Source organism: Macaca fascicularis, chromosome X (assembly GCF_037993035.2).
Source record: "Macaca fascicularis isolate 582-1 chromosome X, T2T-MFA8v1.1".
Classification (NCBI taxonomy): Eukaryota; Metazoa; Chordata; class Mammalia; order Primates; family Cercopithecidae; genus Macaca; species Macaca fascicularis.
The window spans coordinates 108,621,833-108,649,734 of NC_088395.1; the positions used below are offsets into that span (position 1 = coordinate 108,621,833).

Consider the following 27,902-nt stretch of genomic DNA (forward strand, 5'->3'; position numbering starts at 1 on the left):
GAAGTCTCTTGGGACCCCAAATGGTGATGATTGCAAATCTACAGTTCGTTGGAGAAAAAAAAAAAATGGATGCAACATAGCAGCAGCATTAAGGGGAAACATCATAGTCAAAAGCTGTCTAATAGTAAGGGATCTGGAGTGGCCAGGTATGAGCTTTGATTATCTTCCCTCTTTATAATAGCCCTGGCAGGATGCACTTCTCTTTTCAGATCATGAACCATTAATGTATGCATAAAATACTTTGAAACCAGAGAACGCAAAATAGAGTCTCAGTCCAGGTTTCTGGTGCATTACTGGTTGTGTAAGCATATTCTTGCTATGTAGCCAGTCTCAACGGCAGAGCCTTTGGCAATGTGGTTCACTGAGACTAGATTTAAATGATCAATCTCACTATCATAAATAAAACTAACAGGCTGGTAAAAATCATCCCAAATTCCTCAGACCCATGATTATCAAACAGCACTCTTAATCAATATGTTTTATGCCTTTACCATGGGTCAATGCCACGCAGGCACATTTCTTATTTTGATAGAAAGCTCAGGCAAATCTCAGCCCTGCTGGAGTTCACCCTCACAAAATAATATGCTTTTTATCCTCCTCCTTACCATATGCATAAAGCTGCAGGCACAATTCCTAATAAGTGCTGTTAACATGGCCCTCACTCATTTGTGGATATCTCCTCATCTTCCTATCCCAATTCACTCTCCATTCTTCTTTACCCTGCTCTGTCTCCCAAGGGACTCTGACCTATATGGACCACATCAAAGGGCTCCCTCATCCTCTGGGAGCCAGCAGTGGTGAGTGCAGTCAGGAAATTTGTTTCCCAACTTGTTCCCTGCAGTGTTGTCAGATGCTGGTGGAGTCCCTTCTCCCAAGATTCCTAGGCTCTGCACCTCCAACTTTTAATTACCCCTCTTTCCCTCTGTGCCTCAGGCCTACTTCTGGTAATCTCACCTTTAGTAGCCATGGTGTATTGCACTACTCACTTTTGTTCTCTAATACCCTTCCCATACCTTTGTCTATTCTCCTTTATTAAGAACTGCCCTCAAATTTTCCACTGCAAATATACCCCCTGTTTCCTGCAATGTACTTTTCAGGTATAGTAACAGATACAGAAAGTCACCCCAGGAATTGGGTTCCTTGTAAATTTGAGGGAAAAAAATAACCTACTGACAACAGGGTTGAGAACAGTAGGGAGAAGGCGATAGGAGAGGTTCACAAGTACGTGGTATGTAGTAGTATGATGATAACTCATACACCACTGGTGGCATGAAATGAAGTGCAAGTGAAATCCAAATCTTTGAGAAATCAAATGGTTATGCTACTTAAGTACTAAAACAAAAATAATTACCAAAATGTTTCTGGAGTCATCTGTGTTCATCTGACAACCCTAGAGAGTATGCATGGAAAAAAGAGGACATTGGAAGTTACAAAAATACAACAGAGAACATATATACAGCACCAGAAAGCCTCTAAGGCAGGGTTGAAGGAATCCCTCATCTTAGGGTAGATATAGCTGTGAACCAAGGCTAGGTCTTCGTGGTGTTGCAGTTCTGCTGCCAATTAAATGCTCCAAATGCAGTCGCTTTTACAATAAAGTAAGGACACTAGTAGAGAAGGAATAGAACTGTGATATATGGGATAGCAGCATTTGTGAAGACATACTCCGAGGCATTAAGAAATGCATTCGTGAGAGGGTCAAGAGCATCTTTGAAGATTTCTGTGGGCCTGTGCTTTGTAGGCTGGAGACGATGGTGGAGAATGCTGCAAGAGAATTGTCCTACCTCATCTTAATGTGAATTATGGAATCCCAGAGCAGTGGAAGTCAGGTGGCAGGGCTTATTTATCTAAGACAAGGTGAGTGGACCTACCACAATAACCACAGGATTTGAATGGTAATTAGTGAATTTTTGGCCCACAGGGATTTGTGGTGATAGCTAATCAGAGCATTCTTTAAAATGAAATAATTGGGCCACCTATTGGATACTGCTTGACATATTCAGGCAGAAAAAAATCTCTAGGTCTGCAAGAAAGTCTAACTCAAGATGCTGTAGTATGTTTTCTAAACTTCTTACTCAACTGAGGGGAAGAAAGGGTACCTCTAAGGAATGATCTTGCAGCCACTGGTGTATACTGTGAATCTTACATCAAACCTTTCCCAGTGGGACCTACAGACACTTTTCAGAGTGACTGTGCACTAAGGAAAATAAAATACCAAAATCTTCTGAGAGTTATTAGCTAAAGGCTCAGAACTGAGGCTAATTTCTGGAGACCTCAAACTGTATCATAACAAATAATCAGATTGGGGAGCTTGTGAGATGCTGTGTAGAGGAAATAAGCCAATAACTGCTCTATATTTGGAAAGTAACTCCTGGGTGCTGGCTGGTACCCAACATCTGACTATGTTATTCCAAGTAACTATGCATCTAGAAATATTATCATGAACTAACCACTGTTTAGTTCATCAAACTACATAACTAGATATGCACAGCAGAATTCTATTTTAAGATGAGAATTATACGTAACTGACTGAATTTAAACATGACTAAAAGGCACAAGAAAACTACATAAGCAAGAAGTTCAGACTCGCAAGGTACTGTCTCCTACTGCTTGGCCACCTCCCTATCAACCTACATTTGTGGCCTAATGGAACATTCCCTGTAACTAGAGAATACAAAAGTATGGGTCTGTTTTATAGATGAATGTGCATGGCATGCTGGAACCCACTGGAAGAGAAAGGCTGCTGTACTACAATCTCACTCAGGAAAGACAGCAGCAGCGGGAAATCTTACTAATGGGCAGAAATTTCAATGATATAACTTGTTCACTTGGCATGGAAAGAGAGACAGCCTGATTCATGAGCAATAGCATGTGAGTTGGCTGGCTTTTCAGGGACTTGGAAAGAACAAACTTGGAAAATTAGTGATGAGGAGGTTTAGGGGAGAGGTATGTGCGCGAACCGTTCACAAGGTAGACAGAGTGCCAAAATATTTGTTTCTCAATTAAATAATTACCAGAGGGCATCTACTATGGAAGAAGTTCTTAATAATTAGGAGAACAAGAAAAATAACATTTTTAGCAATGGTAGATCACCTTGTTTCAGAGCAAACCCTCCCATGAAGATCTACTAGGAAAGCTGAACAGTTTCAAACAATCTGTTTGAAGACATTGGGGAGCTAACAAAGTATTGAAGACTTGTGTGACCAAAATTTTAAAGACAAAATAATTCCACATATATGAAACCTAGACTTGGTATAACTTTTTTCTTTGAGACATTTGTTGATAGGAAAGTTGAGGATATTAGGCTGAGAAGCAGTGAAGTTTTGAGCAGTTTTAAAAGGCTGGGACACAGAAACTGAAGTTCAGGTTCCAAGAGAGGAAGGTTCCTGGTATACATCCTTGAATTTCCATTGGTACCAGGTAACGTTATGCTCTAGAAATAAAGATGAATGGAAAATAAACTTATTTTCACAATATCTAAAGCCTAGCTTTAAATAAGGTCAGTCCCAACTTGAATTAAGATGATCCATTTCTGTCTTAACTGGGGACCTCAGACCTACAGTATGCTGACTTAAAAATGACAGAATTTGTAAATTTGGAAAGGAGATTTTATTTTTTATAAAGAGTTACAGTCTTCAAGGTGGCCGTTCTGACAGTCTGGGAAGCATAGCCTCTGGCAGAACCTGGAAACAGGCACTTTGAGGGAGGAAGGGGTAAGACAGGAATTTACGCTGGATAGGTTGGCTAAGCATACATATTCAACAGGTTATAGGAGATATGAATATAATTCAGTGAGTCCTAATGCATGCCTATTGAATAAACATGCATGTTATATATGAACCCCATTCATGTTGGGGTGGAAACTTAACATGTAAATGTATTACAATTAGTCTCTATAAGTCGAAAGGTAAAGCAGGGACATGAAGGCACTCAAGTTCTGGCCTCTGTAAACTGGCCCAGAACCAGTCCATGGTCAGTGGTCTTCCTAACAGGAGAAAGTTACTGAAATCAGTCTCTTGTCCAATTAAAGCTGTAGTTATGGCTTGTGAAACAGGTTGTCAGTTAGTCAGTGTCTGGTAGTGAGCTACAATTGTGTTAATATTGCTTATCTCAAGGTCAGTGCTTGTGTAGCTGTTAGACAAAAAGAAAAACTTTGTAGCAGTTAAAACATAGTTTATTCTTTAAGTCCAGGAATGCATGACTTAACCCTTACCTGCCATGGCCTTAGGTCCTGTTTATAATTTTGTATCTTATTGCCACAAAGAGTCCGTTCTATTAGCATTAATGATATATATTTTTACATTAATGGTGGTCAGTTGTTTTGTCTAAACTGTAAAAGGGAGGGGGTATAATGAGACTTGTCTGACCTAGCATCCTCTCAAAGCCAGGAACTCAGTTTTTAAGGTTTCTCTGGAGTCCCCTTGGCCAAGAAGTGGTCTGTTCAGTCAATGGGGGGATTGAGATTTTATTTTTAGTTTACAAGTGCAAGAAACTAAACTTTGCCAGGAGGAATTAGCTTGGTAGTACCTTATTTTTTGTCAAGACCCCCAAATATGAACTCAGTTTAGCTGACAGCTTGATTTTAGCTTTGTGAGACCCTGATCAAGGAATTCAGTCGTGAATTCCAAAGTTCTGACCTATAGAACTGTCAGATAATAAGTAGGTATTGTTTTAAGCTGCTACATTTGAAGTGATATGTTACACAGTAACAGAATATTAATAAAAATTTTAGTACTGAAAGTAGTGAATGCCTAAATATATGAGAGTGGCTGGGGAAACTGGCAGTTGATGGAGGCTGGGAGAATTTTGAGGAACATGATGATGTTTATCCAACTGTAAGTAAAAATATATACCTTAAAGATTCTGCTGGCGAGGGGCTGGTAGTATGCGAGGAGCAAGTTACTAGAAATTGGAGGGAAAATATCCTTATATTTAGTGGCATGAAAATTAGAGAAATAGTCTCCAACAGTTATGTGGAAAGCCGAACTTGCAAGTGATGCATTGGGACATTTAGTTGTGATGATTTCCAAGCAATGTTTTGAAGTGTAGTCTGGTTTCTTCCTGCTGCTTATAGCAAAAGGTGACGAGAGAGATATATTGAGAGAATAGCTGTTAAACAAAAAGGAACTAAAACTTGAGGACGGGGAAATACCCATCCTATCCAAATGGAAAAATACACAAAATTAAGAGATTCCTTCTGATAATATGACACAGAGAAAAAGCTGAGGATGTAGTTGTTACAGTCTTTCTCTGAAACGTTAGAAAAATAAGAAAGTCAGAGCACTTAGTCACACAAAGATCATTTTCAAGAGATTGAAAGTATGACTCAAATATGCTCTCAATCAAACTAGAGAGGCTGAGTCTAGAGGTCAGAGACAGAGAAATCAGAGATTCAAAGCTTAAGAAGGTTTCAATGTGCTGCCTTAAAGCTGGAGGGTACAATGTGGCAAGGAATGCGCATAGCCTTTAGGACCTAAAACCAGCCACACTCAGCTACCTCAGCAAGAGAAAAAAATAGAGAAAGATGATCTCAAAAATATCTATCAATGTGAATTTTCTTCAATGGAGTAAAACCTAGTGTAATTTATGCAAGGCTCACCTCACAAGATTTTAAAGAAAATTATATCAGTATAAACACTGCCAACTCTAAATGAAAGTGATAGAGTACAACATGGGAGAAGGTTGTGAGATCCCCAAACTTCTCTTGATAAGAAATGATCTGATAAAACTACTCGGCTGAGAACACATGCTGCATCTAATGAAAAAGGAAGGATTACTCAGATCGCAGAGCCAAGAGCTCAGAGCACAGACCTGACAGTCCAGAGGACACATCCAAGTGAACAGAGAGTGAAGCTGAGTGCCACAAAGGATTTTTCCAGGCCTTAAAACCTAACAAAGAAGTTTTTGAGCCAGTGATCTCTTTTTATCTTCCATTTTTTTACCCGCTTTTGTCTATAACTGTTATCCTGTGCTTGTCACATCATCATAGGTTGGGAATTTTATGGGCAAATAATTTGTCTCCTCAGTTTTACAGACCCGCAGATGGGATGAAATGTCTTCAGGAGCTTTACTTAACGGATTATGCCCAAGATCCTCATCCACATCTGGTTTATATAATTTAGATGATGACATGTTTACTTTTGAGCTCATGCTGTAATGGGATGAGATTTTGGCGAATCTTGGGAGAAGTTGACTGTATTTTTACATTTGGTAGGGAAATAAATTTTGGGGACCTGAAGGCAGACTATGGTAGGCAGAATTCTAAGATGGTTTCCACAAGTTACCAGCCCACAGTGTGTTATATATATCTTCCTCCAGTTACTCAATCCAATACTAATCTATGTGTTACTGTAAACAGATTTCAAAGATATAATTAGGTTCCCAGATCAGTTGATCATAACATCCAGAGACAATCTGGGTGAGCCTAACCTAATCACATCATCCCTTTAGATGAGGGTCTAGAGTCAGAGACAGAAAAATCAGAGATTAGAAGCTTTAGAAAGAATCAATGTGCAGGTACACAGTGAAGATTGGAGGGGTTCACATCATAAGGAATGCAAATGGCCTCTAGGAGCTGAAAATGGCTTGGCTGACAGCCAGAAAAAAAAATTGGGGACCACACTCCTACAGTTGCAAGGAAGCAACTTCTGAAAGCAACATGAAAGAACTTGGACATAGATTTCCTCCCAGAACTTCCAATGAGAACTCAGTCTGGCTGAAATTTTGAATCCTCCTCAAGATATCTAGGACATCTAAAATCCTCCTCATCATTAATTGTCCAACTAATTCTCTTCAAGTACTTGACCAACCAATCTTTTAGTCATTGCTCATGAGGCAGGGTAGATTCATACCTCCAACCATTAAGCGTTCTGTACAAAATGGACAACCATATGATTCACCCAAAATCGTACGTCAAATCCTAGGGTCTTTTTTCTACTATTCTGGGTTATCCCCGAGTGGGACTACAGTGAGGCAGCCATCCACTTGCACCTACTATCAATATACCAAGAAGATACAACCAGGAATTGATACATTGTTTCATATCTCTTTTTCTAACTGGTCACAAGGATGAAGAATTCACCAAGATGCCATATATGATATATGTTGGTTGAGAGAGAGGCAATGAGTCTGATCAAGCTGCACATGAAATTTACTTGTGCCTTCTTGGTTTACTCTGGTCTGATCTTTTAAAGCCATTTGCAATTAATGGTTGAAAGCTGATGTCCACACAAAACTTTATTATTCAACAGAGTAGACAGCAATGCGTTCATTAAGAGTAGCTTGTTAGTATGGAAAATTAATACTTCATGGTCAGCTGTTATGTCTCTACTGGGTTTGATAGCACGCCAGGAGCAGATTCTCAAATGTAGACTAGTTGCCAAGAGGGAATGATTTTGCTCAAAAAACCCTAGAGGCATATACTTGAATTCTACTATTGGGGCTTTCTAAAACTCCATGGAGCCTCACTTTCTAGCATGGACACAATACAATTGGATCTGCAGGGTCATGAGGTTGAAGTATCAGAGAAGGTCACACTACAGTCTGGAACTACTGTAGATCTTTTTCTTGCTCTGGGTACCACTTAAAACAGGAAACCATATGGAGTCCAAGAACAAAATCAGTATAATAACATATTGTCTCTAAAATCTAAGGTCTTAATTCCTTCAAGCTAAGTGTAGTAAGATCATCTGCAGGTATGTACTTAACTGCTACCCATCTAGGGCAGTTTACCACCCATGATTTCCCACTCTGGCATTTCTTCTGTTCCTTTGTGAGGCTGTGCTCCTGTGGCATATACAGAACCCTCCACTGGGTTTTTTGTTTGTTTGTTTGTTTGTTTTGTTTTGTTTTGTTTTGTTTTGTTTTAATGGCACGATCTCGGCTCACTGCAACCTCCACCTCCAGGGTTCAAGCAATTCTCCTGCCTCAGTCTCCAAAGTAGCTGAGATTACAGGCACCCACCACCACGCCCAGCTAATTTTTTTTTCATAGTTTTAATAGAGACGGGGTTTCACCATGTTGGCCAAGCTGGTCTCAAACTCCTGACCTCAGGTGATCCACCCACCTCAGCCTTTGAAGGTGCTGGGATTACAGGCATGAGCCACTTTGCCCAACCCTGGGTCTTTTTATAACACAGATTCCACAGTTGTTCAGTTTCACTTTGCAGTGCCTGTCTTCCAGGGACTGAGAAGTTTCACCCCTTACAGTGCGGGAGCTCTCCTTGGTGCTGCTGAATATGTGTTCTTTAGTAAGGGAAGCTTTTACTGTTAACTGTATATAGTGAACTAATATCTCTGCTGATATTCTGCTATATATAGTACGTCCTATACAGCCTGTAAAGCCCATTACTCCTCAGTACTTTGGAGAGTGTAAGTAAACCCTGTTAGACAATTTATTTGTCCAAAGTTATTTAGGTAGACAGGGGCTAAACTTGGAGACTCAGTCATTATTATTTACATTTTTATTAAGTGCTTACTACTTGTCAGTTACTTGTGTTGGGCACTAGAAATACAAATATAAAATGGACATGCCATGTTTTGAGATGCAGAATCCAGTGCAGTCTTTCTCATTTTTTTTTACTGCAGCCCACAGTCAGAAACTGATTTTCGTCATAACTCATGGTGCACACACATACATACATACATAACTGAAACAAAGTTCACAAAAAATATTCACTCTAGTTAGAATGCTATTTGATATTTGATATTTTCTGTTTGGCTGTATTCAATTCTATTCTATCCTATTTCATTTTTTAAAAATTACCTATCTTGACCCATTGAATTGATTTCAAGATCTACTTCTCATGGGGGAAGGACAACTTCAATTTGAAAAACATGGGCTTATTTAATAATCTGTGATGTGTGTCTTATATAGCACACATATTTATATTTTTAGGCACATATTTTATGTAAAGGTGGGAGTGGGGAACCTGAAGGGTCTCTTTCTAAGCCGGTGCTTCTCAAACTTCAGTGTGCATAGGAATCTTCTTGGGATATTGTTAAAATGAAGATTCTAACTCAGTAGGTCTGAGGCAAGACCTGAGATTCTGCATTTTTAATTAGTTCCCCAGGTGATGATTATGCAGCTGGTTTATGGACCACAACATGTTCATTACAAAGGATCTAAAACTCAAATGTATTGATGGGTCTGCTCAACTGCTAAAGTGTTACCTGACAAGTTTCCTGAGAGTGAACTCAACAGAGAAAAGAGCATCTGCAGACAAGATATTAACCCATGAGAACAGCACAACCACTATCATGCAGTTATGTTTTCCTGGCCTAGCCTGCAATATCTGAGTTTTGTGAGGAGAATATTTATGTATGCAAAACAAACAAATCAGGAATACACACAAATGATCGTTTTGGCATAAAAAGAATTTGGAAGATATTAATGAGAGGCCCAAGCAGCACCAAGGTGATATCCATGTGTACCTGGTTACTATAACTATAAAGTGGAGAGAGGGCTTTACCCATTTCTATGGGGGTCATGAGTTGGTGGACATTGCTTACCAGTGATTCCAGAGAAAATGACAGGGCTTTGACACCATAAATCCTCTATCAGTAAAGGGTGCAGGACCTGGGAAAAAGGGCATAGTGCCCAGCAGACGTGGCAGTATCTAGGAGATAGTGGCATCTACTTCTTAGCTGCCTGGAAATATTCCTAGACATGGTGAGAACTCCCTCAGCCCTCCTCCAATGTGTCTGATTCCATTGACTTTCCTACCACTGTAGGGGAATAGTTTAGGAGCCATTTCTCCCCTGAGTACCTGGTGGAAACCAGGCCACAACACGGCTCACATCCTCAATACCTCATCTTATCCACCAGGTAGTCCTGTGAGGCAAGTATTATCCTTATTTTACAAATGACAAGATTGACTCTTACAGCAATAGATCTGTTAGAATTTCCAGGTTGATTCATTTAGTTTTTAGTCCCAGACATAATATGAATTTTACCTGTCATCTTATGTTCTGATAACAGGAATTGTGTCTTTATTGCCTTTGTAAGTTCACCAAACAGTTCAATTTCTTATTATGTAATGTTTTCAGCTTTTATTTATTTTTTAGTATGACAAATATAATCCATATCCTTTAGTAAAGAAAAGATAGAGATGAGTGAGCAAAGTAAAAGAGTCACACATTGGGGTGCCATAGCATGATAGAGGACCCAGGAACATGTGTGCAGACCCAGCACTCATGTTAGAGGACCCAGGAACATGATAGAGGACCCAGCAACAGTGCCCACTGACCTGGCTACACCTAGGGAAGACACAGGGATGTGCACAGCAGCAGAGGAATGTCATGGAGGTACATAAAAGAGGTGGTAGGACTCATTTTTGAACACAGGTGAGACCTATTCTTTGCTGCCCTTCAGGAATAACCATTGCCTACTTTTTAGTGTACACGCTTTAAAAGTTTTCTTTGTGCAGAAATGCATTATACAAACATTTACATTTTTATAAAAATTGCCTGATACTGTATATGCGGTTCTGCAAACTGTTCTTTATTTATTTATTTTTTTACAATGTGTCATGAACATCTTTTCCATGCACATGGGTGAAAATCCTCTACTAAAATATAGAGCGCTGTAGTTGGGTCAAAAGGCTGCTGGTAATGAGGTTGACATCTAAAGCAAAAATATCAGCTTAAGGTTAAAGCATTGGGCCTGGCAAATATCTACCAGGGAAAGCAGGATTGGCAATAATCTCATCAGAGAAGTCAGAGTGGAAGGCCAAAGGCATTAAAGGTATGGGATATCGTGTAAGCCTCTTTGGCCCCTACCTCCACCCCTCACTCCCCTGACACCCCGTTGTCCCCTTGGGGAGAATGGATCCTGTACATCTCTTTGCATCCAATGAAAACCACCCATTTTCTGTTTTTTCCTTAGCTCCTCCTGAGCCCTTGACACATCTCCACTTTCTCTCATCATCTCCTCACTGCTCAGATGCCTTTCCTGTAAGTTCTCCTGAAAGTCCTTGGGGGAATCGTCTGTTCCCCTGTCCGTTTTTCTTTTTGCTTTCCGGGGCACATAATCTCCAGCCGGGCGCTTTTCGGCGGCCCGTGGCTGGCTCTCTGTCTTTGCCTGGGAGGCTGGCTTGTCCTCGCCTTGTGGCTTGCCCTCACCTTCGGACTTGCCCTGCTTTTCCTGGCTTCCCTTATCTTCCGGTTGTCCCTCATCACCTGGCTCTCCCTCATCCTCTCTCTTTCCCTCGCATTCTGTCTTCCCCTCCATGTCCGGCTTTTCTTCCTCGTCTGACTTTCCTTCATCATCAGGCTCTACTTCATCTTCTGGCTTTCCCTCGTTTTCCAGGTTTCTTTCATTTTTATTGTAGGGTTTTTCCATGTCGAGATTTCTCTTTTTCCTGTCCTGGGGGATGACAGTGAAGGGAAGAGGAGACAAAGAGGAGACACGGGAGACTGAGGGCCTGGGGTGGAATGCAGGTCTGAATAGTAATTGCATCTCACCCCTGGTGAGGGTTCCCCTAAGCTGGCCGGGCCTCCAAGAGGGCCTTCTGCCCGCCAGGTAGCCCATCACTCCTCCCACACACGTGAGCCAGTCATTCACTGGCAGGCCTTGCCTCCTTCTCTGAACGGATTCAGCCTGGTAAGGTGTGTGTTCACGTGGGTGGGGGGATGGGCAGGGGTCCCAATTCGGCCTTGGCTGGGCCCTCCACACTCTCAACCCTTGTGAGCCCCCGTCCATGCAGCCCCCTGCTTTCACGGACCTGCGGGGATTCTGGACAGGTTGCTCCTCCTTTTCAGGCCTCTCAGAGCGCTGGGAACAACAGACGCGCAGACCTGCGGACAGACAGGAGACAGGCGCAGGGACTGCGCGCTCAGCGGGCTCACAGGGGACTCGGTTCCCTTTCCTGAGTCCAGGCCCTGCTCACCCAATGTTTTTCTCCCCTACCTCCCCCGCACCCCAACCGCCATTTCTTTCCAGGCCTCGGGCACCAAACCAGGATGCTTTCCAAACTGCGTTTGTCTCTTAGTGCCCTTCCCCCGGAGGCAACCTGTCTCAGCGCCACCCCGTTTTTGCGGAGGTCAGATGTTTACATGGGAGAGGATTGTGAGAGGGGGTTATTTCCAGAATATGTCTACGTTTCACTGTCGCACTGCGGGGTCGCTACCCCCCCCCCCCCCCGCCTTTCCAGCACTAAAATGGATGGAGGGCTCAGTGCAAGGGGGCGTCGAGAAGATGGGCCAGGCTCGCTTCGGGGGTTCTCCCTTCCCTGCCCCCGCCCCGGCCCGCTCCGCATCCCCCTTCTCACCAATCTACAGGATCCCTTCTCCGCCCCCTCCCCAATCCTACTACCGGCTCCCTCCACCCCTATCTCAGGGTCCGCCGGCAGCGCCTGCCTTCACACTGACCTGCGGGTACCCAGGACAGGCTTGTGCCTCCTCGGGCTCGCGGAAGCCCGCTCGCTGCTCCCCCGCCGCCTGGGCAGCTCAGACAGCTGATTCTGCGCGGGCGCCTGGACCGGACCGCAGGGCGGGCGGGCGGGCGCGGGGGCTGGTGCCCACGTAGGCGCCTGGTCACTCACGTGAGCACCGCGTCACCAGAGCTAGGCCACCACCACCCCCTTCCCGCCCACCTCACCATCCATCCCGAGGGACTGGGAAGTTGCAGAAGGTGGGAGAGTGTGTGTGTAACAAAGGAATGGGAGCCATCAGGAAGAAGAGGAGGGGTGGCTTTCTGACCCCAGGTGCTTTACCTGACGCAGCTCACAGCATCCTCACAGGGCATCTCTCTCTGATGCCCATTATCGCCAGGTGTGTCAGCTGATCAGAGAGGGTACTCGACTTTGCCAAGAGCGCTCAGCCCGAGAACTCCACAGCTCACTTTCAATACCGGCTTTGCCTGACTCCAGAGCCCGGGGTAGTGGTGCCTGCCAGGAAGCTGAGCTGCCACCTTGAGTGGCGGTGTTCCTGGGGTTCTGTCCTGGGCCTCCTCTCTCAGTCCTCAAGTTGTCTCTCCCTGTGTGATCTCATTCATTTCCAGAAAGCACCGATGACTCCCAGATCTACATCTCCAGGCTATTCCCTTCTCCGTGTCTCATATCAGTTTTTCCAGTTCTTTATTGGATATCACCGCCTCTGAGGGACACGGTGCGTCAAAGCCCTGTAACACAAATTGATTTCAAAAGCCTGTGTACCCCAAACTGATTTCACCAACTTCCTTCTTGTCATCTCCATTGGCCTTTCTCCACACTTGAAAGTTACCTTCCAACAGCTGACCAGTTTTCATAGAAAGAGAATGTCAGACAGCTAGAAAAGAAAGCATTCAAACGTTTTTAATATGAACTTCAGATCCATAAATTCATCACAGCCCTTGGTTCACAACATGCTCTTCTCACTGCCTACTGCTCCTCCCCTCCTTTCCCCTCTCCTCTCCTCCCCACTGTTTACTTTCCTTCCATTGTTTTTCTCCTTCACATTTGTGAAACCACCACTAAACCCAAAGAACTAGAAAATTGCTAATAACTGTTTACTTTCCTTCCATTGTCTTTCTCTTTCACATTTGTGAAACCACCACTGAACCCAAATAACTAGAAAATTGCTAATATTCTTGTCACTACAGTGTCCTGTCATATATTTGGGTTTTGACAAGATGTTTATAACATGTTTTTGTTTGGATCTCTTTCAGATTATCCTGTTTGGAGTGTATTGAACTTCTTGGGTACATAGACTAGTGTCTTTCCTCAAGTTTGAGTAATTTGCAGTCATTCTTCCTTTGAAAATTCTTTCTGCCCTATTCTATTTCTCTTCTTGTTGAACACCCATCATGCATAGGTGTGCTCTCTTCATTTTTCACATTATTTTTATTTTTCTGCTCCTCAAACTGAATAATCTCAATTCACCTATTTTAAGTTCACTGATTCTTTTGCCTGCTCAAATCTACCATTGTGCCCCTGTAGTGAATTATAGTTATTGTACTTTTCAAATACAGAATTTCTATTTATTTTATAATTTCTACATCTTTTTTTATTTTCACATCTTTGCTGATATTCTGTATTTGCTGAGACATTCTTCTCTTTTTCTTCAGTCCTTTGTTTATGATTTCCTTTAGTTCTTTGAGCATATATAAGACAGTTGATTAAAAATATTTTCTTGTTATTCTAATACATGGACTTCTTCATGATAGTATCTAATTATTTCTTTCCTGTGTATGGGCTATGCTTTCTTATTTCCTTATATGCCTCACAAAGTTTTGTTGAAATCTGTGTATTTTGATTCTAATATGTTAACTCTGGAAATTAGATTCTCCCTCTTCCTTGGGTTTTGTTGTTGCTCTCTTGTGGGTTATTGTTTACTTATTTAGTGACTTTTTAAACCATTTTAGCAAATTATGTACTCTTTGTCTTGTGTGGCCACTAAAGTCTGTGTTTTATTGCTTATTAACCAGCTGGTGTGTGGATGCTGTTACTTTAAGTGCCTAAAGTCAACAAAAGAAAATTGATGAATAAAAAAATACTTTCTTGGCCTGGCGCGGTGGCTCACGCCTGTAATCCCAGCACTTTGGGAGGCCAAGGCAGGTGGATCACCTGAGCTCAGGAGTTCAAGACCACCCAGGGCAACATGGTGAAACCCCGTCTCTACTAAAAATACAAAAAAATTAACCAGGTGTGGTGGCGCATGCCTCTAGTCCCAGCTACTTGGGAGGCTGAGGCAGGAGAATCACTTAAGCCCCAGAGGCAAAGATTGCAGTGAGCCAAGATCGCGCCACTGTACTACAGCTTGGGCTACAGAATGAGGCTCCATCTCAAAAAAAAAAAAAAAAAAATCTTTCCCAGTCTTTGCAAATGAACTCTGAGTTGGAGTACTTTTTTAATGCTTTACATTTTCCTTATGCAGAGCCTGAAGCTTCACCTAAGTTGAATGCTTGCATTTTCTCTGGTCTTTTCTGAATATGTGTCCCACCCTCAGCATACACATGGTCTTCTTGATTTTCCAGTATATATAAAAGTTTTTTTTAAAATGCTTGTTCTTCCACATATCTTGTTTCCCAAACTCTTCCTTCTCAGGCTTCTCGGTCTGTCCATTGCTTGTTCTGAGTGTTGTCCTTTGCTCCAGACTTCTTTGGCCAACACCTGTGATTTTAAATGCTTCTGGCAAAAGCCAACTGGAGAGCCAATGCAGCCCAAGCCCTGGGAGTCCTCCCAGTCTGGTGTAATGAAGGAAGCCTTAGTGATGAAAGTGCTGCCAGGCAGGCTGATCGCCATACCACACTTCTTCGAGAATACGGTCCAAATTCCTTCCACTGGTACTAGCTATCTAAACCAGGATAGTGGGCTGTCATCAACAGATCAATGCTGATCTGGGGCATAGAGAGTGGTAGATAGGCAATTGAAAATTTTTTCTTACCACAAATTGGCAGCGTTTATTCTTCACCACGTTTCCCTTTCATTGTTATAATTTTTTGACTGGATTCCAGAGTTCTGAGAAAGTTGATGGTAACAGTTTTTGCCAGCTCACTAATTGCTCATTATGGAGTTCCAGAGTTCCATACGCTACCATTTTTAATGATGTTACTTGTATTTCTATTTCTTTTTAAGTCAATTGGGTAGGCTGTGTCTTTTTTGGAATTCGTCCCATTCATCTACCTTGTCTCATTTTTTTGTCATGCAGTTGTTAATAGTATTACCTTATAATCTTTTTTTTACATCTGTAGAGTTGCTAATGATGACCCCTTTTTTATTCCTGATTTTAATAGTTTCAGTCTTCATCATTTTTTTTTCTTGGTGAGTGTCACTAAAGTTTTGTCAGGTTTTTTTTAAATCTATATTTTCAAAGAACAAACTTTTAGTTTCGTTGATATTCTATTCTGTAATTCATTTATTTCCACTGTAGTGATTACTATTCCCTTCCTTCTGATTTCTTTGATTTAAGTTGCTCTTCTTTCTGTTGCTTTTTAAGATGGAAGTTTACTGATATGGGATTTTTATTTTTTCAAAGTAGACATTTACAGTTACACATTTCCATCTAAATACTGCTTACCTATATCCGATAACTTTTTATGTGTGTTTTTTTTTAAGTATTTTTCAATTTCTCTCATGATTCCTTCAGGTTGAAGTATATTGGTTGATTTCCACATATTTGCAGGATTTTTGAATTTCCTTATGTTGTTCATTACAAATTTAATTCCATTATGATCAGGGAATATTATTTTTATAATTTCAATACTTTTAAGTGTATATGGGATTTTATTATTTGTTATGTAGTCTTTCCAGGAGAATGTTCCATGGGTGCTTGACAAGAATGTGTATGCTTATGCTGTTTGGAGTGTTCTTTACATGTCTGTTATTCCAGTTGGTTTTGTAGTTTTGTTTAAGTCTTCTATTTCCTTGTTGATATTCTTATTTGTTTCTTTTATTTTTGAATGTGTGGTTTTGAAGTCTCCAATTACGATTGTTAAATTGTCTTTATTTTCTCCTAATTTTTTCCTTCTATTTTGTAAGTTTTTGCTTTATGTATTTTGGAAATCTGTTTTATGTTCATATATGTTTATAATTTTTGTATAGTCCTGATGGATCAGACTTGTTATATAACACATTTTTATTCTATGATAACATTTTTTGTCTTAATGTCTTTTTCATCTGGCTCTTTTGGCTATTCTTTTCATATTATATATTTTCCATCCTTTCACATTAATTTTATTTGCTTATTTAAATATATTCTCTTTTAGATAGTATATAGTTGGATCATGCTTTTTTTTTTTTTTTTTTTACCCATTCTGCTACTTTCTGCCTTTTGAATGAAATGCTTAATCAACTTATATTTAATGCAATAATGAATAAGGTAATATTTACATCTGCTGTTTTGTTATTTGTTTTCTATTTGTTGTGTATTTTTGTTCCTTTATTTCTCCACTATTGAATTACTTTTAAAAGGATATTTTTGACGTACCATTTTAATTCTCCTTTTTCTTGTACAATGTTTTTGAGTAATTTTCTTAGTGTAGTTGGCCTAGGGATTATAATTAGTGTATTAATTTAAAACAACTGAATTTGTATCAATTCTAACTTAATTTTAATGGGATGCAAAACTTTATCTCCATTTCCTCTTTCCTCCTTTGTGATCTAGGAGGAGTGTCATAGAAATTACATCTTAGCCATTATATCTGTTTTGTATTTATTGTTTTATAAAGTTTTCTTTCTAATCTAATAAGAGAAAAATGAGTTACAGACAAATATACGTTTATAACTATTTGTATTAATTTCCTATTGTTGCTGTAACAATTACCACAAACTTAGTGGTTTTAAATAGGAAAAACTTATTCCCTTACAATACTAGAAGTAAGAAATTAAAATGCCTTCATGGGGTTTTGACCAGAGTCAGCAGATATCCACTTCTTTGTTTTTTTCAACTTCTGGAGCTGAATTTCTTGTAGTCCTTGGCTTATGTCCCCTTCATTCATCTTTTTTTTTTTTTTTTTAAGTTCTAGGGTACATGTGGATAATGTGCAGGTTTGTTACATATGTATACCTGTGCCATGTTGGCGTGCTGCACCCATCAACTCGTCAGCACCCATCAACTCGTCATTTACATCAGGTATAACTCCCAATGCAATCCCTCCTCCCTCCCCTCTCCCCTTGATAGGCCCCGGTGTGTGATGTTCCCCTTCCTGAGTCCAAGTGATCTCATTGTTCAGTTCCCACCTATGAGTGAGAACATGCGGTGTTTGGTTTTCTGTTCTTGCGATAGTTTGCTGAGAATGATGGTTTCCAGCTGCATCCATGTCCCTACAAAGGACACAAACTCATCCTTTTTTATGGCTGCATAGTATTCCATGGTGTATATGTGCCACATTTTCTTAATCCAGTCTGTCACTGATGGACATTTGGGTTGATTCCAAGTCTTTGCTATTGTGAATAGTGCTGCAATAAACATACGTGTGCATGTGTCTTTATAGCAGCGTGATTTATAATCCTTTGGGTATATACCCAGTAATGGGATGGCTGGGTCATATGGTACTTCTAGTTCTAGATCCTTGAGGAATCGCCATACTGTTTTCCATAATGGTTGAACTAGTTTACAATCCCACCAACAGTGTAAAAGTGTTCCTATTTCTCCACATCCTCTCCAGCATCTGTTGTGTCCTGACTTTTTAATGATTGCCATTCTAACTGGTGTGAGATGGTATCTCATTGTGGTTTTGATTTGCATTTCTCTGATGGCCAGTGATGATGAGCATTTTTTCATGTCTCTGTTGGCTGTATGAATGTCTTCTTTTGAGAGCTGTCTGGTCATATCCTTTGCCCACTTTTCGATGGGGTTGTTTGTTTTTTTCTTGTAAATTTGTTTGAGTTCTTTGTAGGTTCTGGATATTAGCCCTTTGTCAGATGAGTAGATTGCAAAAATATTCTCCCATTCTGTAGGTTGCCTGTTCACTCTGATGGTAGTTTCTTTTGCTGTGCACAAGCTCTTTAGTTTAATTAGATCCCATTTGTCAATATTGGCTTTTGTTGCCGTTGCTTTTGGTGTTTTAGACATGAAGAAATGGATAATTTCCTGGACACTTACACTCTCCCAAGACTAAACCAGGAAGAAGCTGAATTCCTGAATAGACCAATAGCAGGCTCTGAAATTGAGGCAATAATTAATAGCCTACCAACCAAAAAACGTCCAGGACCAGATGGATTCACAGCTGAATTCTACCAGAGGTACAAGGAGGAGCTGGTACCATTCCTTCTGAAACTATTCCAATCAATAGAAAAAGACGGAATCCTCCCTAACTCATTTTATGAGGCCAACATCATCCTGATACCAAAGCCTGGCAGAGACACAACAAAAAAAGAGAATTTTAGACCAATATCCCTTCATTCATCTTAAAAGCCAGCAGCATGATATCTTCAAATGTCTATCTGCTTCCATCATCACATACCTTTCTTTCTCTTTTGTGTCAAATTTCCATGTGTCTCCGTATAGGAACACTTGTGATTGCATTTAGGGCCCACCTAGATAATTCAGGATAATTAAGATACTTAATAACATCTCAAGATACATAATAACATCTTCAAAGTCTCTTTTTGGCATAAAAGGTAACATTCATAGGTTCCAGGGGTTTGGACAGGCATAACTTTTGGAAACCCACTATTCTGTCTACCACACAGTCTTTTATATTTACCTATTTAGTTACCTTACTAGTGTTCTTTATTTCTTCACGTGGATTAATGTTACTATCTAGTGTTTTCTAATTTCAGCATGAAGGACTCCTTGATATTTCTTGTTGGACAGTGCTGCTAGTTAAAATTACTCACTGTTTGTTATTTGGGAGTGCCTTAATTTTTCCTCAAAGTTTTAAGTAGAGTTTCCAAAGAAGTGTTAGTTAAGTCTTTTTCCTTCAACTTTCTGAAAATGTCATCTTACTGTCTTCTGGCCTCCGTGATTTCTGATAAAAAGTCAGCTGTATATTTGTGTTTTCCATCAAGTTCAAAAAGTATTTTGTCACTGTTTCTTCAAATATATTTTCCTCCACCTTTTCTTTTTCCTCTCTTTATGGAATTCCCTTTGTGCCTATGCTTGTATGCTTGATGGTGTACCATGGTTCTTTAATGTCTCTATATTTTTCTCCATTTTTCTTTATTTTCTTGTTCCTTATACTCATGATCTTCATTTACCTATCCTCAAGTTCACTGATTCTTTCTTCATTCACTTCAAACCCATTACTGAGCTGCTCTAGCAAGTTTTTCATTCCAGTTATTTTCCATTCAATGGAGAAAATGTAGTCTTTTCCACAAATGGTACTGGAAAAGTTGGATATTCTCATGCAAAAGAAAGAAGTTGTACTATTATCTCATATCATTTATAAAAATTAACTAAAAGTTAATCAAATACTTAATGTAAAATATAAAACTATGAAAACCTTAGAAGAAAAATAGGAGAAAGCTTGATGACATTGGTCTTGGCTGTTGCTTCTTCAATATGACACACAAAGTATCAGCAACAAAAAGGTACAAATTGATCAATATTTAATACTTTTGTGCATCACAGGACAGTGTCAAGAGAATGAAAATGCAGCTTACAGGACAAAAGAAAATATTTGCAGGTCTATATCTGATGAGGGATTAAAATCCAGAACATATTTTAAAATTTTCATAAGTCAGTGACAACACCAAAAATCCACATAGAACCCAATTTAAAAATGGGCAAATAAATTGAATCAACATTTCTCCAAAGATATGCAAATGGCCAATAAGCACATGAAAATATGCCCAACATCACTAATCATTAAGGAAATGTAAATCAAAAGCACAGTGAGATACCACTTCATGCCCATTAGGATCATTGTTATCAAAAAAATAATAAGTGTTGGTGAGTGCTATGGTCTAAATTTGTTCCCACCAAAATATATGTTGATATTTCATCCCCCTAGTGGTGGTGTTGGGACATGAGGTCTGGTGGTAGATGTGTGGATCATGGGGATGGATCACTCATGAATGGCTTGGTGGTACTCTGGAGGTAGTTAGTGAGTTCACACTCTGATGAGACTGGATTAGTTATCACTGGAATGGGTTAGTTCCCCAGAAAGTGGGTTGTTGTAAAGCCAGGACACCCCTTATGTTTTATCTCTTTGCACATCTCTGCTTTCCCTTTGAACTTCTCTGCAATGTTTTGACCTAATACATGGCTTGCAATAGAGGAAAAGCAGATCTGGGTGCCATGCTTCTTGTATTTCCCAGCCCACAGAACCATGAGCTAAATAAACCTCTTTTCTTTATAAATTACCCATCTTCAGGTATTCTGTTTTAACAACACAAAATGGACTAAGGCAAGTAGGATATGGAGAAATTAGAACGCTTGCACACTGCTGGTGGGAATCTAAAATTATACAGCCACTAGGGAAAACATTATGGCCTTTCTTCAAAAACTTAACATAAAATCACTATATTTCATTTCTGGGTATATGCCAAAAAGAATTGAAAACAGGCTCTGGAACAGGTATTTATACACCCGTGTTCCTAGCAGTATTATCAACAGTAGCTAAAAGGTGGAAGCAAGTCAAATGTACATCAAGAGATGAATGGATTACCAATATGTTATATGTACATACAAAAGAATATTAGTCAGCTTTATAAAGGAACAAAATTCTGCTACATGCTAAAAAATTAGTGAACCTTAAAAACATTATACTAGGTGAAAGAAGCCAGACATCAAAGGGCGCATACAGTATGATTCCACTTATGTGAGATACCTAGAAAAGTCAAATTCATATAGACAGAAAGTAGAATAGTGGTTACCAGGGGATATAGGGAGAGGAAAATGGGGACTAGGAAGCTATTGTTTATGCGTACAGAGTTTCAGTTTGTAATGACACAAAATTCCTGGAGATGAATGCCGGTGATGATTCTAAAACAGAAATAAATTGTACATTTACAAATGGCTACGGTGTAAACTTTATATTATGTACATTTTTCCACAATTAAAAATATCCAAAAACTTAACTATTTTAAAGTGAACAATGCAATGACATTTAGTACATTCACAATATTGTGCAACTACCACCTCTGTCTAGTTCCAAACCATTTCCATCACCCCAAAGTAAAATCCGTCACCCACAAAGCAGTTTTTGATTGTTACTGTCTCCCTTAGTCCTTGATAACCACCAGTATGTGTTATATCTTCTATCAATCTACTAGGACTGCTATAACAAAATGCCACAGACTGGGTGGTTTAAATAGTATAAATTTATTTTTCACAGTTCTGGAGGCTGAAAGTTCAAGATCATGGTGTCAGCAGGCTTGGTTTCTCCTGAGGCCTTTCTTTTTGGCTTGCTGATGGCTGCCTTTGCTCTTCAAGTCTCATATTCTATTTTAATTTATGTTTTTAGTTGAGAATTAAAAATTGTATATATTTATGGTGCACAAAATTATGTTTTGATATCTTTATACATTGTGGAAGTACTGAATCAAACAATATAATACATACATTAACTCACATACCAATCAATTTTTGTGGTGAGAACACTTAAAGTCCTAGCAATTTTCAAGTAGACAATATTATGTTATTAACTATAGTCACCATGGTATAATTGATTAGTGAACATATTCCTTTCTAACTGAAATTCCTTGAAGTTCCTTGAACTTTATTTACAGTCTTACTTTACTTTGCAGAAGATTTAATTTGTTTTTTACATGGTGAATGTCAGTCTTTCCCTTTATGATTTAATGTTTTAAAATTTTTATTTTAGTTTTTAAAATTATTTTTTGTGTCCATATACATCTTCTCCTTACTGCTCCTTTCCCTGAATTTAGGCGAACATTTATATTTTATTTTAGTTATTTTATTGGTTTGTTTTTAACATAATCTGGATAAAAATGTATGCACAAGTGATCCGCAAACTCTAATGTGCATCAAAATCACCTAAAGACTGTTGACAATGTAGCTATCTCAGCACCATTACCAAAGAGTGGATTTTGGATGGGGCCAGAATTATGTATTTTAAACACGCTCCAAGCGGAACTCTGAAGTATTTGATCGGCTAACAAAGTTGGACGAACACTGGCAAATATTTTCTTAAAAAGATGTTGTTGTGATTTGGGGGTATAATTCCTCCCCTAGGGTATTTCTTTCATAAGATATAAATTCTTTATAAACAAATTAACCTGGTTAGGGTAACACAATCAGGGGTAGTACAGCGAAAATAAGCCAAAGATATTTTAGCCACAAATTTCACTCACCTCTCAACTCTACATTGGAATCACCATGGGATCTTTCACACTAAGGATCTGTTGGTCCCACTTTTAATGAGTCTGACTCAACTGGTTGGAGTTGGGTCCTGAGCTCCACTTTAAAGTATCCTCAGGTATTTCAAATCTGAAGCAAGGATTGAGAACTTATGCACTAAAGACAATAGCATTAAAAAAATAAAAAGTAGTTGTCTCTTTAAGAAGGGCACCATCTAATAGGGAAATAATGCCTGATGTATATAGATTAATTAAATTCTACGTAGTGTTTTCACAGGTCTCAGATCTACCAATCAACCAACTATCCATTTCTGTATAATATAAGGTGGGGAGAGGGGTGTCTGGGATTGACTAAAGCTGGGGCCTCCACTTTAATTCATGTAAGTCCAGAGATGTCTGATTAACTAGGGTACAGTGAGTATGGAGTGAAACACATTTTTTTCTGAATTTCTAGCCAGTTCTTCAGGCAATTTTGATGCAACTGGTCTATATAGGACATGTTGATAAACACTGACATATATGTTAAGATAAGTGCATTTTTTTGGAAATTGGCATATAATGCTTCTTCTTCTGTGTTCCTTTTAAATTGCAAGCTACAGTCTGTAGGGAAAAGAAGTCCTTGCCCATAAATCATCAGAAGCTACCCCGGGTCCAGATCGCAGGATTCAACTCAGTTATAACTAACCATTGTGCCCTACAACTTATCAGGCCCTATACTAAACACTAAGGGTACCAGCATAAATGAGACAAAATATTTACTGTGAGAAGGGCACAGTTTAGTAGGAAACAGTGATGACTGTGAACAATGTTTTAAAATTGGGATTCATCTACCAGATCCCCAGTTCCTGCCATTATTTCTCATCAATCTGTAATTAGAGGTTTATTTGGCACAGCAAATCTCAAAGCAAAGGAAGAGGGAAACTTATCTGGATCCGTGTAAGTTAGTGTAGACTACTGGGGACTCCTGAAGTCAGGGTGGTGTGAACCAGAGTAGTCTTGGGAACATAAAATTATCCCTACAACTCCTGTGTATGTGCAGAATGAAACCTGTAGCAATGTCTGCACAGAAAATTGATAGTCAACGAGACTTGGCTATTTTCATCAGAGGATGGAAGAGATAATCCAATTCCGAGCACACTATCATGAGCATCACTCAAATTTGTCTGGGAGAAGGGGAAGAGGAAAGAAGTATGAGAAAACCATAAAGGGCTGTTTGCATTTACAAGCAGTGTTGGTGAAGTATCCACCTGGTTTAAGTATAACTCTAAAGCAGGGAGGGACACTCTATACATTTTTGAAAAGGCAAAATGGGGAATCAGACTACTGAAGGTTCCAGAGAAATCAGTGGGTCTTTGTCATGTTCAGGAGTCCAGTACATCTGCAGTGGTAGAAGCCAGTGGAGGGAGCAAAATGCAAGTGAAGAGGAAGATGTGCCTAATAGTTATGGCATTATGCAGAAAAGAAAGGCAGAGCAGCAGATGAATAGAAAAGCATTTAAAATTGAGCATCCCTAATCCAAAAATCCAAAATCGAAGTGCTCCAAAATCCAAGGCTTTTTGAACATGACATGATGCTACTAATGGAAAATTTCACACCTGACTTCATATCCACAAACTTTGTTTCACACGCAAAATTATTAAAAGTATTGTATAAAATTACCTTCAGGCCTGGCGCAGTGGCTCACGCCTGTAATCCCAGCACTTTGGGAGGCTGAGGCAGGCGGATCACAAGGTCAGGAGATTGAGACCATCCTGACTAACATGGTGAAACCCGTCTCTACTAAAAATACAAGAAAAAAAAAATTAGCCGGACGTGGTTGCAGGCGCCTGTAGTCCCAGCTACTCGTGAGGTTGAGGCAAGAGAATGGAGTGAACCTGGGAGGCGGAGTTTGCAGTGAGCTGAGATGGCGCCACTGCACTCTAGCCTGGGCCACAGAGCAAGACTCCGTCTCAAAAAAAAAAAAAAAAAAAAAATTACCTTCAGGCTATGTGTTTGAGGTGTATATAAAATTAAATGAATTTCATGTTTAGAGTTGGGTTTCATCCTCAAGATAGCTCATTATGTACATGCAAATATTCCAAAAACTTAAAAAAAAAAAAAACAGAAATCTGAAATACTTCTAGTCCCAAGCATTTTGGATAATGGATTTTGAACCTGTACTCACCTGGAAATCAATTGGACTTGCTGATAGGCACTCTCCTTGGAATCTTCCCTAAAAATGAAGGGCACCTGGAGGGCTGGAGCCTTGCATGTATAAACAGAGCAAGACACAGAGCTCAGTCATTACCTCATTTGATTCCCACAGCGGCCCTCCAAGGCATTTATAATGTAATGTATCTGTAATTATCAGGTACATGTTTCTAAATGAGAGATCCATAGATAATATAAGATTTACATGTCTTTAAACTGTGTTTCAAGTGTTTATTAATTGCCCCCATTTCCTATATAAGCTGATTGGCAAGTTCCTTGCTTGTTACCTTTTCTTTTTCCTGGAACATATGAAACACATGTATTCATTTTGGAAAAGTGAGAAAAAACAGATAAGCAAGAAAAAAATAAAGAAATTAAAAAGTACCAGTAACTATACAACATAGATAAAGCACATTCTGGTTTTCACTCATTCATATATATATATATATGTGTGTGTGTGTGTGTGTATTTCATATATATTATATATTTTATATATAGTGTGCATACGTACACATCTAAATGAAATAGTCTATTTATAGACTGCTTTTAAATTGCTTTGTTAACATTACAGTATGCAATAAACATCTTTCCACGACAGTTGATGAAAGTCCTCTTCTGACAGAAAAACTTACAGACTAGGTCAAAATGCAATCTCCAATCAGAAAATTGCAGAAGAATGCCAAAAGGTCCACATTAATGGTACACCAGGAAAAATGTGAATTTAGAAAGCAGGGATTTTATGATTATTAACCTCCAGATTCAAGGCATAAGGCAAAACTTATCATGATGATCATGGGGAGGGGGTCCCCTATAAGAATGCGCAGACTGTACCTCAACTGAAGTTCCCTAATTTTCCTCCTTAGCTCTCTCATCTCCTCCATGAACCGTTCCATATCATCTCCATCTCCATCTATCATATCAATGTTATCGACAAGCCTATTGGGCACATCTTCTCCAAAATCCTGGGCAGGTGGAGCCCAAACCCCTCTAACATTTCCTTCTGGCTCTTGGTCTTCACCACCTCCTAAAGAGGGAGCTTCATTCTGCACTGGGGCCTTCTCCACAACTTTGTTTTCCTTGGGGACATTTTCCATGTTGAGTTTTTTTCCTTTTTTTTTTTTTTTTTTTTTTTCTTCCTAGAAGATAAAAAACAAGAAGAGGGAGTGGATGCTTGATAGGATTCAGAGTTCTGTTTGGCAAAGGTTTTCCCACCTGAGAAACTGTGAACCCTGTAGGGGAAGCCCCAGACCCAGCGCTGCTGCAAGGCCCTCCATTTTCCCTGAAAATCCCTTCCCCAGGCCACTCCTACCACCAAAATGCAGGACGAGTTGGGGGAGGGGGACAATCATAGAGAGACCAGACTTCACCTCCCTGGGATCCTAATAAGCTCTCCAGGAGCGCCCCAGACCTCGCCCCTCTACTCCCTTCTTCCCTCATCAGACACAGGGCTGTCATTTTATGAAGACTCTCCTAAGTTTCTCCTGCACTCAACTCTGGCAGGAAGGGCTGTGAGTCACCCAGATTCTGCTCTGATCCTTGATACCCCTACACCAGAGGGCCCCAGGCAACCTCCTGCCTTCAGGGATCAGAGGCAATCTTTCTCTCTTAGCCTTGAAAACGCACTTAAAGACCTGCAGACAAATGCGACAATTACCAGGACTGATCTTTTAATCAAAGGACTAGTAATGAGAGTTGATTTAGGGTTCTCCTAGTATTAGTACCTTCTGTTTCTCCTCCATCCTGTCTCACGACTTCTTTTCCTACCCTGTGACAGGCTATCCCACCTTCCAGAAATAGGCATCAAAGATGATTATTTCCAAAACGTTTTAACCTCTTCTTTAGGCTCCCATCTCTACTGTTTCCTCCTACTGTCATCTAGTTACCATTTCTGGACTGCAGACAACTTGCCTGGCGGGGGAGTTAGAAGAGCTTGCTGAATGGATACGTAGTTTATTCACAAAGAATTTCAATCTAGGTATCCATCAGGCCTTCTCTCCACCCGATCCCCACTCCCATGCCCACCATTTTATGCATCAAGATGGACGATGAGTGAAGAGGTATGTGGGCATTGCAAACTAGGACCTGCTGCGGTCTCTGCGCTTTGTCATTCTCACTCCAGGATCTACAAGTAGCGCCCAGGCTTACACCGACCCACCTGCTGGGACCAAAACAGTTTCTCGCTCCTCGCCTCTGTCCCGCAGTCAGAAGCTCGCCCGCTCAACTGCCGCAATAGGGACCTGCTTTCCAGACCTGATCTCTGTCCCCCTCCTCTGCAGCAATTCCTCTCCTCGGCCCCTGCAGCCTATCATTTCCAGCTCTAAATGGGTAGAAGGTGAAGAAAAGATATCTAGAAGGCAGGCCTAAAACTTTGGTAGGGTCCGCCCTCCCCACACCTTGGTCACCGGCTGCACCTCCCTCCCGCGGCCCAGCAGGAAGCAGGCTATTTCCTTTCAGTCTCCTCCACCGGCCGGACTCCATCAGACATTGCCCAATGGCCGGCCTCCTAGGAGATCTCAAATGGTACCCATTCTCAATTCGGCCCCCTCGGGAGATCCTCTCCCCAGTCGCTCCATTTCTCACACTAAACGGGTGTGTATCTGGAAAGGGGTAGATAATCCAGTCCTAGACCCGCTCTGGTCTTTGCCTTCTGCAGCTCTCACACCGTTCAGCGCCCACCAACCTGTCAGGGCGCAGGGGTCGGCTTCTACCACTTTCCTCCTTTCCAGGGCAGCTGGCTCGCTTGCCTTCAGGGCAACAGCTAGCCGTCGCACGGCCAGCGATGACTACCAAACTGCAACTAGGAGAAACTAATCCACGCATTGGCTCTGGGTCTCCTAAGGCCCACGTCACTGTGAGCTCAGATTTCCAAATACCATTCACACCCGCAGTACGGCAGGAGGGTGGGGGCGGGACTGTAGGTGGGGTCACCTTTCTCTGCATTCCTGCTTTCTCCACCACTACCGCAGGCTACTACCCAACCCTCCATTTTTTTTAATGTAGCGATCCCCAAGACCAAACGGGTCATAAT

At 40.4% G+C, this 27,902-nt stretch overlaps 2 protein-coding genes and 1 long non-coding RNA gene across 3 annotated transcripts; all 3 read right to left on the reverse strand.

Annotated features, from left to right (window-relative positions):
* Window positions 1-10,642: 10,642 nt before the first annotated feature.
* On the reverse strand, window positions 10,643-12,452 carry TCEAL6 (transcription elongation factor A like 6). The gene is given in 4 exon segments (XM_045384450.3): window positions 10,643-10,817; window positions 10,819-11,364; window positions 11,723-11,795; window positions 12,369-12,452. Coding segments are annotated over 2 exon segments (552 nt in total). The 5' UTR covers window positions 11,341-11,364; window positions 11,723-11,795; window positions 12,369-12,452; the 3' UTR covers window positions 10,643-10,787.
* A 12,861-nt stretch (window positions 12,453-25,313) lies between these two features.
* On the reverse strand, window positions 25,314-26,749 carry BEX5 (brain expressed X-linked 5). The gene is given in 2 exon segments (XM_015444494.4): window positions 25,314-25,680; window positions 25,683-26,749. Coding segments are annotated over 2 exon segments (333 nt in total). The 5' UTR covers window positions 25,969-26,749; the 3' UTR covers window positions 25,314-25,633.
* A 279-nt stretch (window positions 26,750-27,028) lies between these two features.
* On the reverse strand, window positions 27,029-27,673 carry LOC135969059 (uncharacterized). Its single transcript, XR_010584126.1, has 2 exons — window positions 27,455-27,673; window positions 27,029-27,191 (listed from the first exon to the last, which is right to left on the reverse strand). It is a non-coding gene; the product is annotated as an uncharacterized lncRNA (long non-coding RNA).
* Window positions 27,674-27,902: the final 229 nt, after the last annotated feature.